We start from the raw sequence: 13,877 nt of genomic DNA, 5'->3' as shown, positions 1-13,877 counted from the left end.
CTAAATGAACACAGTTAAGTACGCTGGAAAAAACACGACTGGTTTTTCACCATCAGACCTAGGAACCCAAGCATGAGGACTGAGAATGCGCCTGGCTGTGTTCCTTCTGACATCTCCAGCACGGTCCCACACACAGAGAAGGCCTAGCTCAAAAATGGAAAATAAAATCATGGCTCCACACCGGACCTTTAAACTTCTTCTGTACCTTAAAAAAAGTCCCTCTGTACCTTATAAAAAGATCCTCTCTACCTTGAAAATTCCCCCAGCTATATTTAGAGCTGCACTGTTCAGCCCAACCTCACCGTTCTCACACCCCCCTGCTCCCTGGGGCTGGTACAGGTCCTGGCCGCTGCGCTGGCTGCCCTCTCCTCACTCAGACCCCTCGCAGAGCTTTTTCTTCCGTTATAGAGAAAAGGTATCAATATTTACTGCTGCTCTGAAGCAGCCCTGAGCGTTCCATGCCTTCTAATGCTCTGCTGTCCCTTTATTAAGGAACACTCGTCTGCTCTTCATTCCATATCCACCACCCAATCAAATTTATTTGCATTTCCTTAACAACATAGGACAGTATTTGGCACAAATGATATTTCCGATTGCACTTTTCTCTCCCATGAGCAAAACCACGCAAGTACTTCTCACTTCAGTTTAGGAGAGAAACAAGATCTCTGACTGTCAGCCAATGTAATTTCCTACAGAGACAACATCAAAATGCACAGTGAAAAGTTCTGTAACTATCTGCTCTCCTGGGAGCAGGAAATATACAGCAGACTGAGGCCCTGAACAACGGTTATTACATCTGAGCACAGGGACGGGTGTCCAAAAGGAGCCGAGCAGGAGCTCCCCTTTTTCGTTCATCGATGACACCTCCATTTTGAGTCCGGCTCCGATGTATGTCATTCAGCATTAAGGAACAAACGCTGCCCGCGGTGCGGGGCCGCATCCCACGCGCAAGCCTTCCCCGGGGCAGCAGCCCGGCACACGCGGCATCGTGCAGCCGGCCAGAACCCCAAAAAGAAACCCAGAACCGCAGGGCGCCGGGTCCGGAAGAGCCTCCGGGCTGCACCCGCGCTCCCGTGCCCGCGCAGCGCGAGCATGACCAAGTATGGCCACCGGCCGGCGGGATGCGCGTAGTGCGGGGCCACCGCTGCCCGCTGCGGGCTCTGCGAGGCGGGTAACGGGCACGGGCGGAACCTGCCGAAGGGCGGCGGACGGCGCGGGCTGCCCGGGACACCTGTCACACACAGGTGCCGGCTGTAACGGATCGGACGCGTCCCGTAGCGCAGCCCGGGCACCGAGCCGCCAGTCCCGCGCCTACAGAGATTCTTTTCCCTCTCTACTGACATCGACGACGAGCAAAAGCGGCCCTTCTCGCCCTGCCCAGGAGGCAGGGTGCCGCAGCCCGGCATCTCGGCCGCCACCCCCTCCAAACGGCCGCAGCCCGGCGGCGGGACGGCCCGCCCCGGGGAAACGAGGCGCTCCGGCCCGCACCTGAAGTCCTTGTCGGTGGAGGTCATCTTCTCCAGCAGGCTGGAGATATGGTACGACACGCTGGCCATGGCGGCGGGGCGGCGCGGCGCCGGGCGCCCGCGGGAAGATGGCGGAGGGCAGAGGGGCCGCACGCTCCCCGCGGGGCCGCCCCCGAGGCGGCGGGACTGGCCCCGGGGCGGCCGTCGGGAGGGGGCCCCGCCGACCCGGCCGGCTCCGGGCGGCGCCGCCGGGCCTCGGGCGGCCCCTGCAGGCGGAGCGGCCTCTGCAGGCGGAGCGGCTCGCAGCGTGGCGCGGGTCGGAGGCCGGCGGCCGCAGGACTACCGCACGGAGCGGCGGCTGCCATCGTCCGCCGGCCCCGCGAACCGTCGCACTGAACGGAGTGCGGCGGAGCAGCACGGGTCGGCCCCGCACCGCCTTTCCCCGCCCGCGCGCGGCGCCGGGCGGAACTGAGCGCGGGCGGAACCAAGTGCGCGAGCGGCGCCTCGACGGGGCCCGTTTGGGTGGCGGACCGCTGTGCCACGTCTGAGCCGCGCGGCCGCCCGCACAGCGATCGCCGCCCGTCGTTCCACGGCCCGCAGCCGCCGCCATGGTAGACACGGGGAGGGCGGCGGGCCGGGACCGACTCCGCGGGCGGGGAGGCGTCTCGGGGTAGAGCGGGGGGCAGCGGAAGAAGGCGGCGGTGCCGGCACTGCGGGACCGGGAGAGGCGCTCCGCTCCGGGCCGGCCGTGTGCCCCCGGCCGGGCGCCGGCTCCGGGCCCGTGCGCGGTGCGATGCTCCCTAACCGGCACCTTTTCCTCCGCAGGTTTCCGTCATTAACACCGTGGACACCTCTCACGAGGACATGATTGTAAGTGTGCGCGGTGCTGCTGCCGCGCGGCCTCGGAAAACGCGGCTCGGTGCTGTGAGGCTGCTGTGCCGGCCTGTACCGAGACTGCTGCGGTACTGCGGGGTCCGAGGGCACGGTGTATCTTTGCCGAAGGGCCTCTGGGATGTGAAATATCAAATCCCGGCTACAATTCTGATAGCGCTATTTCGTAATGGAGAGCAGGAAAATGGAAAGGAGAAGCTTAATGCTCACGGTTTCCATGCTGAAGGTTGTTTCAATGGAACAAAGTACACCCGAGTGCTGAACGGCATGGCAGCTGGGTGGACAGCACTGGTTTCCTTGATGCGGGTGTTTGTGGGAGCTGCTGTGCAAGCATGCATAGGAGGAAGGATTATAAAGCAGCTTATGAGAGCAAGGAGTGCTGTTAAATGCTGACGTTTCATAAAATATGTTAGTGCAATTATACTGAATGTACACAGTAAGAAATGACAGCAGTAACTTGGTCAAGGCTTTGCACTCGGTGGAAGCAAACTCCTGTCCTCTCCGGAAAGCGCTGTGCATCCCCACTCTGCACGCAACCTGCTGCACAAGTAACGTTTGTACAGTCAGAGAAAAGAGCAGGTGGGGAAATAAATGATTTGTGTGGTTTGTCTGGCTTATTTAAAGACTGTTCCCCTTATCCTGTCATGTTGGGACTCAGTGATCTGTTGGCAGTTCTTAGAGCTACTTCCAAAATGTAATGATGTTTATTAAGAAAGGAGAGCTTGCATGGGCCAACAGCACCTTATGTGTTGCCTTGCAGCACGATGCACAGATGGATTACTATGGCACTCGGCTGGCAACCTGTTCTTCAGACAGATCTGTGAAAATCTTTGATGTTCGGAATGGAGGGCAAATCCTCATTGCAGACCTAAGAGGGTAAATGGTCTTAAAAGATGATGTTCTTTGCAAGTCTCTAACACTCTGTCGTTTTGCCTTTCGGTGTCTTCGGGGATGTGTGGTCGATTCTCCCAGGTGGTTCTTCGTGGCTCCTTGTTCCAAACAGCTGCTCAGAGCCTCCAGGGGGAACAGAAACAGAAGTAATGCTGTGGCTTTCTGATTCATTGCTTACTTAACATCTATATCTCTATGACTTGAACTCACAATCTTAATACAAGGATAAATGCTTGGAATTGTTTTTTCAATGGTAATGGCTTTGTCTGGCAGTCATACCCTACTTTTCATTTTTTTCATATTCTTCATATCATTGTATCAGTGATGTACGGAACACCAGTTTGTGACGTGGTGGCTGAAACAGCCACAACAGGAATGCATTTCTCCCAGCTTTTTCCAAATAATGTTGTTTCTTGCAGGCATGAAGGTCCAGTGTGGCAAGTTGCCTGGGCTCATCCTATGTACGGAAACATCTTGGCTTCCTGCTCCTATGACAGGAAGGTTATTATCTGGAAGGAAGAAAATGGCACTTGGGAAAAGACCTATGAGTACACAGGGCACGATTCCTCAGGTGTGTGGTGTCTGGAACTGGGGAGTGACACTGGGACAAGGATGGGGTTTGGACTGGAATAAATCCATCATTGTTAAGGAAGAAATCTTCCGTCAGATTGTGATAAGTTATTGGAGGGAAGGCAGTAAGTCTGCTCTGCACAGGGAGGACACTTACAGAATGGCCTACTGCTGGAAAACCTGCTGTCCTGGTACATACACAGGACAAACAAGGTCGTAGGGTACTGAAGTCTTGAAATAGCTTTGTATGTATCCACTACAGGAGGAAAGGAAGAAGGAACCTTAGTATGCTGTGTTTTGTTTTCCAGTTGAAACTGTTTTGTTGACATGATTGGTTCTCCTGCAAGCACAGCTGAGATGTTTCTGAAGTGTTCAGTATGCCAAGGCACGAAGAAAGAAGTGGTGCTTTGCTGTTCAGTATTGTTCTTTATTCTCAAAGGATTCAACTAGAATTTACTCTTGATCCATGCTCTTAAGACTAAACCAGGGTTAAAAATGAGTTATAATGGATGCATACCTTTGTTTTGTTACTGATCTAGACTTTAAATGCTGTGCCAGCTTGTCAGCTTTTGTTCTAGGATCACTGATATCTCTTCACTGTTGCCAGGATAGTCAAGAGGATTTTACCTCACTGAAAGTGCTGTTCTGGTGGTCTGTATCTAAAATGGTGCTGAAACTAGAGGCAGTTTTCCATCATTCAGTAAGCTGTGGTAACTGTCTTTGCTGAAATTCAGGAGTGCTAAGACTTGTTAGCTTGCAGAGCTGCTCACTTTGAGTGACCATCCAGTAATACAAGTCCGTGATTGGGTTAGGCAGCTGAGTTAGCGCTCTGTTGTAACCCAGTCCATCTCATCCCTCACAGTGAATTCTGTCTGCTGGGCACCACACGACTACGGGCTGATCCTGGCCTGCGGGAGCTCCGATGGCGCGATTTCATTACTGAGCTACACTGGAGATGGGCAGTGGGAAGTCAAGAAGATCAGCAACGCACATACTGTGAGTCGGAGCCTCGCATGAGCATTGAGTTGGTGCTTCAGAGAATGTGCAGACTAGCTAAATAGTGAAATACAATCAAATAATGTAAATCATTTTCCAGAACCCCAAATAACTTGTTTTAAACAAATCCAAAGTAAGAAAGTATGTTTTACAGTAAGTAAAATGGAGCAGAAAATAACGTGAAAGCCACGCCGTAATACATCTGAGTGTGATTGTTAAACACAGTGCTGGAAGTTACATAGTGGGAAAGGGCTCTGATATTAAGAACACCTCCTGCAATCTAGCTGTGAGTAAACTTCAACTAGAAGCTGGAAAAACTGCAGGGAAAAACCTGTGCTTTTCCCACAGTATTGGGACTTCTTGTTTAAACAAAACTTGACAGGCACCTAAGCAGTTAATGATGGTGGCTTGCACTAAAAGAAAATTGAGCTGTGGGCCCACAGTTCTTTCTGCATTCCTCATTCTTAGCAACAGCATACATCTTGCATCTCTTTCTTTTTTTTTAATCCATCTCCACTGGATACAGCTCCAAGATGATATTTGCCCATAAGACAGTTACTTAGCTACCTAGCGCTTCCTGAATGAATGCCCACTTGAGAATAGACCGTATCTGGAGCTCTTATCCATTTAATTCTCCATCCAGCATAATGTCCTCTGCTCCCTCCACAGCTTTTAGTGATGATCTGATTTTTTCCTTATGTAGATTGGATGTAATGCAGTTAGCTGGGCTCCTGCTGTCGTACCAGGCAGCCTTATAGAACAACCATCTGGTCAAAAACCAAACTACATCAAAAGATTTGCATCTGGTGGTTGTGACAACCTTGTCAAGATCTGGAAGTAAGTGCTTTCTTACCAGGCTTAAGAACTTTTTAAAAAAAAATAAAAAATAAAAAAAAAAGTCATTCTTTATGGTCTCTGAATGTCCCCAGTAGCACCTTGAATTATAATTTAGGCATCTCTATGCTTTCATCTTTAACTATTACTATTTTAGAAAAGTACTTTAAAAACAGAAACAACTTAGTGACTTAGAAACACTCATAGCAATTCCTGCCAGATCTGCTTAATCTTATCTTGAAAAGTGGCTGTTTAATTGTCTTTGATTACATTTGTTATTTGCAGAATAGCAGATCTCCATACAGTAACTGAAGACCAAATGTGTTTCGCATGTGTTGCATTCTGTTCTCTAGAAGGGATTTTGTCAGCTTAAGCCATACAGATTTTTGGAGGAGAGTAAAAACATTTGTGCTTTGTGCTGTCGGGATAAAACCAGGAGGCTGAAAGTGATTAAAAGTCTCCCAGAACAGTAGGTGGAAAGCACAGCTGGCACTGCTGCCATCCTTCCAACTGTGTAAATGTATTTTCAGAGAAGAAGATGGCCAGTGGAAAGAAGAGCAGAAGCTGGAGGCACACAGTGACTGGGTTCGAGATGTAGCCTGGGCTCCATCCATAGGCTTGCCAACAAGTACCATTGCTAGCTGTTCACAGGTGAGACTTCTATAGGAGTGAGCTGTACTTGTGCCTCGCTTTTGGCTGTAGTAAGAAAAAGGAGCGTTATGTACAGCAAATATGCATATGGGCACACTTAGAGCTCACATCAGTGGAAGTGCAGTCATAATTGGAAATGCAAACAAGCTTGTTTTTGTGCGGCCAGCCAACCCAGTCTGTTTGTTTGTATAGGATGGCAGAGTGTTTATCTGGACGTGCGATGATGCCTCTGGAAATTCATGGTCACCAAAATTGCTGCACAAGTTCAATGATGTTGTCTGGCATGTGAGTTGGTCCATTACTGCAAATATCCTTGCAGTGTCTGGAGGAGACAATAAAGTGAGTACTGCAGCCTCAGTTTGCTCTCGCATGTCTTATTTATGCTTCTGTTGTTTTGAGTTAAGGCTGCTAAAGACTTCCGTTTGATGCAATAGTGGGTTTTTGTGGTTTGTTTATTTATTTACCGATAGGGGACGAAGATCCTAACGTCTGGCAAACTACGTGCATTGCATTCTTAGTCCTGATTGGAAATGTAGGCTTAATTTTATTTTGTAGGGATCCTACCACCAGAATGAATTCTCACTCCCTTTATTGCTGGATAACGATTTAGCAAACAACGACAAATAATTTGATGCTTAAAACAAGTCTGACACACTGCTGTATCAACAGACCATCGCCATCTTAGTGATGTGTTTGTTGAGAAAGGTGACAATGAGAAACTGGGAATGTTTAAGGCTAAAACCTGTTCCTGCTCTGTTTTTGAGGTCACACTGTGGAAGGAATCAGTAGATGGGCTGTGGGCATGCATCAGCGACGTCAACAAGGGCCAAGGAGGAGTGTCTGCCGTTACAGAAGGGCAGCAGAACGAGCAGTGATGTGAGACTGAACCAGCCCAGCTGCTGGAAGTGATCGCCGTACCTGACGTGCGATGTTTCTTGAATCAGATAAGAACTGGTTTTATCCAAACTGGACACGAATGTGGGAAATAACTGTCCAATTTTATGAGCACTCATACCAATACTGGGAGGCTACAATGTGTTGATAATCAGCCTTAATTGACATTCCCTTAAATTAAAGATGAAGAGAGGAGCAAAGTACTGTGCCTTGTGCTACTCCCTGATACTGTAAGAATTGTAACCTGCCTTCTGGTTCAGGAGTTGGATTTAATTGGATACACTTCAGGCCCTTGAGCAGGAACAGGAGGAGGCAGGCAATGAAACCTGTGAACCCATCAGTGTAAGGGGCAGATGCTCTGCCACTCAAAGGCCAAAACTATTTCAAGTGACAGGGCGGGCTGGTGGGGTTAGCAGGGGACAACATTCTGGTAGTGCTGAAATGGTGCTTGGGTTTCCCTGGAAGTAATGTGCTCAGATACATGAAAACCTGCATGCGTTCCCAAAGATGAAAGAGTAGCAGAATGCATATATATTTTGCTTTACAGTAATCTCAAACTTGTTTATTTAATGAACATCAACAACTGAAAAATACGATTTGCAGACTCTTTTTTTTTTTAAGCCACAATTCTATATTGTACCTCAGGTTTTTGTTTAGACAACAAAATAAAGTCTTATTGGTTAAAGCCTGGTATGCTGTATTTGGTAATCTTTCACAGGAGCTTATGGGGAATTTCTGTAGTCTACCTTGACAGGTGCCTTAGTGTGGCTCTCATGTATGATATTTGTGTATGGCTTTGTAAGAGCTAATGAATGCCCAGTCTGGCCAGAATCCAGAGTATGCCATGAAAATGCAAGGGGCTTCTGTTAGAATAATTCTGTTAGGAGTCAGAAGCTCTCCAGTGGTTCATCAGTGCCTACTTCCTTTGTGCTCCTTGGTGTTCTCTGCCAGCAGGCTCTCAGACAAAAGTCAAGATGGAGATCTAACTCTACAAGAACTTTTTAACCTAACTTTGTTGCAGAACCTAACTTTCATCCATTGCCTCTGTTTGTTCTCAGCTGCCCTACTGCAGCTAACCAGCTTTCTTGGTGCTACCAAGCCAGCTGATACCACAGACATGTTTCAGAAATGATTTTCTTTTAATGATTGGATCACTCCACAAATCTGATGTGAAATAATCAGGTAGGAAGCAGTAACATGGGACACGGAATCTGCGAAAGAGAACAACGTGGAACTGCATCCCCAGAAAAAAAAATAGTCTCAAAACCTGCAGATGTGCTAAAGAGACTGTCTTCCCTGGCAGAGCAGTTAGGATGGGTGCTCCATGTAGTGATGCTCTGAGTTACGTTTTTCCAACAGCAAATCTGACTCAATTAAAATTCCTTCTCATCTTCCCATCTCACACATTTCCCGTGCCTTCCTCCATCCTACCACTGAAGGTTTGTGATCTGTAGCATGGAATAAATCCCACAGATCAGCCACATCATTCAAGTCTAGTTAGAACACAGGCAACAGAAGGTGAAAGTTTGTCATCCTTTACGGTGTGCTCCTACTTCATTCCTACTGTTCCTCAGGTTTGAAGAAAATCCTCACGGGATGTTTTCTAGAGCCTCAGACATTGCTACAGCTATTCAGTGACATCTGCAAAGTGCAGTATTTCATTTTCAAAGTAACAGAAATGATGTTTCTAGGAAACATCTTTGCTTTCAGTCCTTCTACAAAGGACAACGAAATCTGATAGAACCCAGGAGAGAATGTAGATGAGAGGAAGCACACTTGGGGCAAAAACAAGAGACGTGGCTGTTACTGCAGGCCAGGAATGCCGTTCTGCTTCTTTTCTGCTATGCTGCACCAGATAACAGTAAAAGGGCTCAGGACTTTCCTTTCCAACAAATAGCCATTACAGCTACTGGTTTTAGAAGGAATGATGATAACACCACGGCAGAAAAAGGAGATGAGAAGCACACAGTTCCCTGCACAACTTCATTACACACAGAAAGGAACTCAGCAACAGATGTGTGCCGTTTTCACAGTTTTGTTGGCCGCTGTCTTGCAGGCACCCCGTGTTTCCAAGGGATTTGAACACACGTCAGGCTGCATTTCCAGAAATAGCACAGCACAGACAAATAGCCCGCTTCCTATATAAGGTGCTTCAGAAAGCAGCAGTTTGGTGAAGCAACAAAGGGAACCGGCAAAAGAGCATTTCTAAGCTTTCGCCAGTTTTCCTCCATAATTTCTCTCTGCTAACCTGTCTGCTCCAGTTATTACATCTCAGTTACAGAAGAGAACACAGTAAGTAATACTCTCTTTTGACAGAATATATTGCCTTTTTGCATGCAACAAGTGTGCCTTCTTTCTATATCCGTTTTTAGAAACAATTGCACAACATTCAAATCAGGAGAAATAAAGCACCGCCTCATGAAGACGATCATGCTTCTCAGAGTTGTTCTGCTAGGAATTCTCCTTCTCAGCATCCTCGGGACAGAGACTGCTCTGGCTGGCTCTAGTTTTTTAAGCCCCGCATATAAAAACATACAGGTAAAAATTTAGAATAATGCTTTTTTGAAATTGTCTTCCTTAAAGCCAAATTCTTTACAGCGTTCAGAGGTTTGGAAGATAATGTTTCTGGAAGAGGAAGGAGGGATTCCAGAGGATTACTGTAACAAACCATTCACATGAGCAAACATAACTACTAACCTTAGAAACAAACCAACCAACTGAACAAAAAAACCCACAAACAAATGCAGCTGTTTAAATAAATTGTTGACTACACTTTGACAATGAATTGGAAGGTGGCTGATCCATAAGGAACCCTTAAACAAACTGCTGACAAAGTGGGTGCAGAATAGTAGTAAGTTATTGTATACCTACACGTCCACACAACTTTAAAAGAAGTCACTGATAGCTTCAACTAATCATAACTTTAAAAGAAGCCAACGACGGCTCTAATTAATTTGCTGCATCTGTGTTAATTATGGATTCTATTTTCCCTGCTACAGACCAATTTGATTATGGGAGTTTTATATAGGTGCTATTTTGCTTGCTTTCTAGCAACAAAAGGATACAAGAAAACCAACAGCAAGATTACATCGCCGAGGCACAGAAAGCTTTTGGGATACAGACAAAGCAGAGGGAGAAGATGACAATAACAGTGTTGATATCAAGGTGTGTATTTTTCATTCCTGCTCACATACAAGTTCAAATGATTTTGTTGGAGCAGGAATACAATTCCTGCCACAGGAGATGTACCAATGAAAGCCACAGTCATTTAACTTGAAGGGCATGTAGAAAAAGACACATGAAAACTGCCAGCATTGACAGCATGAAGTAATTCAAAAGTATCTGCACAAAGGCAGATCGTGATCTCCTGTTAAGGAGATCTTTTCAGAACTAACATTAATAATGCAAGCTCCCTGTAGTTTCCTCTCCTCCGCTTTATCAGGCGGTTCGGTCTGCAGCAGCCCTGTGCTACGTTTATCAGATGATCATTGCATGTCTCAGCACTATTAAATGAATGCACATCATTTTGCCACCTCTTGCTTGTTGTCACGCTTAACGCAGAATTAATCTATAGTGCCTTGTCCAAAGATCATCTGTTAAACTCCTTTAATGTTTTTATAGTTTAACGTTCCTTTTGAAATTGGTGTCAAGATAACAGAAAAAGAATATCAAGAATATGGACAAGCATTGGAGAAGATGCTGCAGGACATTCTTGAAGAGGATGCTAAAGGTAATTTCAAACAAGATGTAAATGCAGAAACTCAAACAAAAAACAAAAGCCACATTTCACATTTGTCATGTGAAACAGTCAGGACAGCATTTCAGAAATGACTGGGCTAAGTAGCTAAGCTGCCACTAAGAGAGCAAGTGAAGTGCCTGATGTTCAGAAAACACTAGTTTAACTTCAAAGAATGACAGCAGAGTAAATAAGAGCATTCTTGATGACTCACTAATAACGTTCTGAGTACTAACTCTCACCACCAACTGGTTGCTTCTTTTTGTTTTGTTTTTTAGTTTTCTTTTTACCTTTACTGCCCTTCATTCTTTATTTGCACTCAACTATATTAAGCTGTCCTTTCCAAATCTTTTAAGGGTTTTGTCAGGCTTCAAAACTCTATTATGCATTCCAGTCACCTCAGGCTGCTTCTTTCACCCAGCTTTTCAGGATCCCTAGAATTGCCCTAAGCACTTCTCTCTACACTCTGAATTCCTTTTGTGGGGCCCTTTCTATGGCCATTACACAAATAAGAAAATTTTATGCATGCATGCCCCAGAAGAACATTACCACCTGAAAGCTTTATCTTTCTTCATTTGGGTGCTTGAGGCACTTCTGGACAGATTGGCAAAACAGGATTTTCAGAAAAAATATGAAGATTTTCAAACTAACCTACCTATCTTTTGCCTTTTTAGAAACTCCGACAAAAGACTGAAGCGAACTGAAGGACACCCACAGCACTAGATGGCCTGGTTTGAGTTTTACTTTAAAATGAACTGAATTTACGTCTCTAAGAAGAAAGGAGGACATAAACTTGAGTAGTTTGCTCTAAGAAAAAGACAAGAATCTACAAGCAAAACTTCAAAGGGCAATCTGAATCACAGGCTGACATGTAGGCTTATCTTATTTCCTTCTTTAGTATCTACTGTGATTATTTTAAACGATGTATTTGAAAGCTGTATGAATCCTTTCTGCGACTGATGGAAAGTCCATCTTATGCTTCTATGGACATCTGTAACAGAGAATAAAGCTTATGCTGAAACTGCGACGTTTCTTATTTTTAGGAGTATCTCAAACTAGATGGCTCACGTAATGAACTGTGCAAACTAGATGTACATGGAATCAACTTTCAGTCACCAAATTTGCTTAATTCTCAAGGGATGTGTTAACATGGATATTATCAAGGAAAACACCCAATGTCTCTTCCACTTAAAATCAATTTTCCAGTTAATTTACTCGGATTCAGAATCATACCTGTCCTAGTGCTAGATATCAGAAAAACAAGGTATATTTTCATGCTACAAGTGCATACACCACTGTGCTCCACTGTGGCACACGTTCATTTCCGTACACAAGCAATTATGTGCTTAGAAATGCCAACATGAATGCCCACATAGAGATTTGTGAATCCATGATTTTCTGGTCAGTGCCCTGAAGACGTTTTGCAAAGTACCCCAGGATAGGCTACTGTGATAAAGGTAAAAACAGCTGCAAGGCTCAGTTCTTAGGCACCTTCTCTTTTCCTGACAGAATTTATCACCCAGGTGAACTGATTCCTTCGATTCCACTGGCAGTACCTTGTGTTATACCACCAGAAGCCAAACAAGATGTACAAGCAAAGGGGAAAACCAATTAAAAAGGAGTAAGTATTTCTACGACAACTAGAAAGCAAATATACTTAGAATGCTTAGCACCAATTCAAATAGCCATATCATTCTGGTACCACAATCAGAAGAAATAGTGTAATGGCTTTCCTGCCCATTATAGATCAAATCTCCAGGTACAGATCTTACCAGCATTTGCTGTACAGCTCCACAAGTCATGCACGTGCCTAATGGCTGCCTGTAGAAGAGCAAAACGTAGGGACAGTAGAAGGATTCTCAGGTGTGCCATCTTGTCTGCAGTGCACAGTTAGTCCTGTTTGAGAGTGCTGACATGGACTCCTCAGGTACACAACCTGCAGAAGCGTTATGAAAGGGAAGAGTCAGAGCACTGAAGCCATATTGGCAATCCTTAGTTCTACTACTGGTGTTCTCTCTGAAAAATATTTAATGTTTTCCCAGCATGTTCCATGAAAGCAGTCAATCAATACGTTTCCCAACAGCACAGTGAGGAAACTCCTGGCCAGAGACACCGCATAAATCTTTCCCTGAAAAAGAAACTCTGCAGTTAGGGTCTGTTCCTAGAGCTTTGACAGAACTGTAGAGGATTGTAGAGGAAAAAAGCATGGGTTGGTTAGTCTACAGAATCAGAATCGAGGCAAGGCTATTGCGCTGTGTTATCCAGCTAAGTGGGCAGCATTTTTCTAAGGCTGCTCCAAACAAAAACGAAGAAAACCAAACAAGCCACCACTAGCAGCCCCCCAAAAGAGCAAAAAATCACAACCTTTTCCCCAACGATCTAAACACAGTACTTTCTATATTGCAAATACAGGATCGACCTCAGGAGGGTGGCAGAGCCCAGTAACGCACAGCCTCACAAGCTGAAGCAGGTCTGGTGCGCTCTGCCGCCTGGAATAAAACACAGCACGGCACCCCAGCAGTTCGAGGTGACCTGTACAGCCTGGAGCAGTAAGTTGGCCAACAGCAAACCCAAACTTGCTGCAAAAAAGAAAGCCATTCTGTTGCAATGAGGTGCTTTTACACCAGCTTCATGCCGAGCGGAGCTTCCCCAGCCCGTGACGGCCGTTTCCCGGCTGTCACACGGAGAGTCCCGCAGTGCCGCAGTTCTGCCTCTGTCGGGACGGGGGAAGCTTTTTAGAAAGCCGTGCCTAAAGCTCTGCGCTCTCAGACGCACGTACCTTCCCGTATAGGAGGTACAGAAAGACTGCCGCAGACCAAAGCGCACGGCACGCCGCGCGCGGCCGGCCTCAGAACGGAGAGCGCGACGAAGCCGAGGCCAGTCCTGAGGAGAAAGCCCGGTGGGCGGGACCTTCGGCGGGCCGCTGCACCCATTGGGTGGCCCGGAAC

General features: G+C 46.5%; 2 protein-coding genes and 1 long non-coding RNA gene across 4 annotated transcripts in view; 1 reads left to right on the top strand and 2 right to left on the bottom strand.

The window, feature by feature from the left end:
• Nucleotides 1-1,604, bottom strand: part of LOC122185212 (cullin-associated NEDD8-dissociated protein 1-like) — a 16,596-nt gene extending 14,992 nt beyond the window's left edge. Inside the window, exon 1 of the mRNA XM_042880791.1 lies at nucleotides 1,489-1,604. Within this exon, the coding sequence (XP_042736725.1) occupies nucleotides 1,489-1,556 (68 nt within the window). The 5' untranslated portion in view covers nucleotides 1,557-1,604. The remainder of the gene's footprint in view (nucleotides 1-1,488) is intronic.
• SEC13 (SEC13 homolog, nuclear pore and COPII coat complex component) lies at nucleotides 1,425-7,878 on the top strand. Of its 2 annotated transcripts, none has more exons than XM_042880794.1 (9): nucleotides 1,425-1,538; nucleotides 2,292-2,336; nucleotides 3,118-3,233; nucleotides 3,668-3,819; nucleotides 4,681-4,814; nucleotides 5,518-5,651; nucleotides 6,179-6,299; nucleotides 6,492-6,638; nucleotides 7,064-7,878. In XM_042880794.1, exons 1-9 carry the CDS (start codon nucleotides 1,536-1,538, stop codon nucleotides 7,172-7,174), a joined length of 963 nt encoding a protein of 320 aa, XP_042736728.1. In that variant the 5' UTR covers nucleotides 1,425-1,535; the 3' UTR covers nucleotides 7,175-7,878. The 2 variants fall into 2 exon arrangements, with proteins under 2 accessions (XP_042736728.1, XP_042736726.1); XM_042880792.1 differs by lacking the exon at nucleotides 1,425-1,538 and adding an exon at nucleotides 1,993-2,077.
• On the bottom strand, nucleotides 7,821-13,877 carry LOC122185215. The gene is made up of 3 exons (XR_006180790.1): nucleotides 13,709-13,877; nucleotides 12,702-12,865; nucleotides 7,821-11,920 (listed from the first exon to the last, which is right to left on the bottom strand). It is a non-coding gene; the product is annotated as an uncharacterized LOC122185215 (long non-coding RNA).

The sequence above is a fragment of the Lagopus leucura genome, unplaced genomic scaffold (genome assembly GCF_019238085.1).
Source record: "Lagopus leucura isolate 7727_CA_CO unplaced genomic scaffold, USGS_WTPT01 Super-Scaffold_100028, whole genome shotgun sequence".
NCBI lineage: Eukaryota > Metazoa > Chordata > Aves > Galliformes > Phasianidae > Lagopus > Lagopus leucura.
Note: the sequence above shows the minus strand (reverse complement) of the source record. Positions and strands in the feature narration are given on the sequence as shown.

What these genes read in the sequence shown, in the direction of transcription:
- SEC13 (XM_042880794.1), top strand. An exon ending in CACAGGGCACGATTCCTCAG is followed by an intron (nt 3,820 to 4,680) that starts GTGTGTGGTGTC and finishes CATCCCTCACAG; the next exon opens with TGAATTCTGTCTGCTGGGCA. An exon ending in AACCTTGTCAAGATCTGGAA is followed by an intron (nt 5,652 to 6,178) that starts GTAAGTGCTTTC and finishes ATGTATTTTCAG; the next exon opens with AGAAGAAGATGGCCAGTGGA.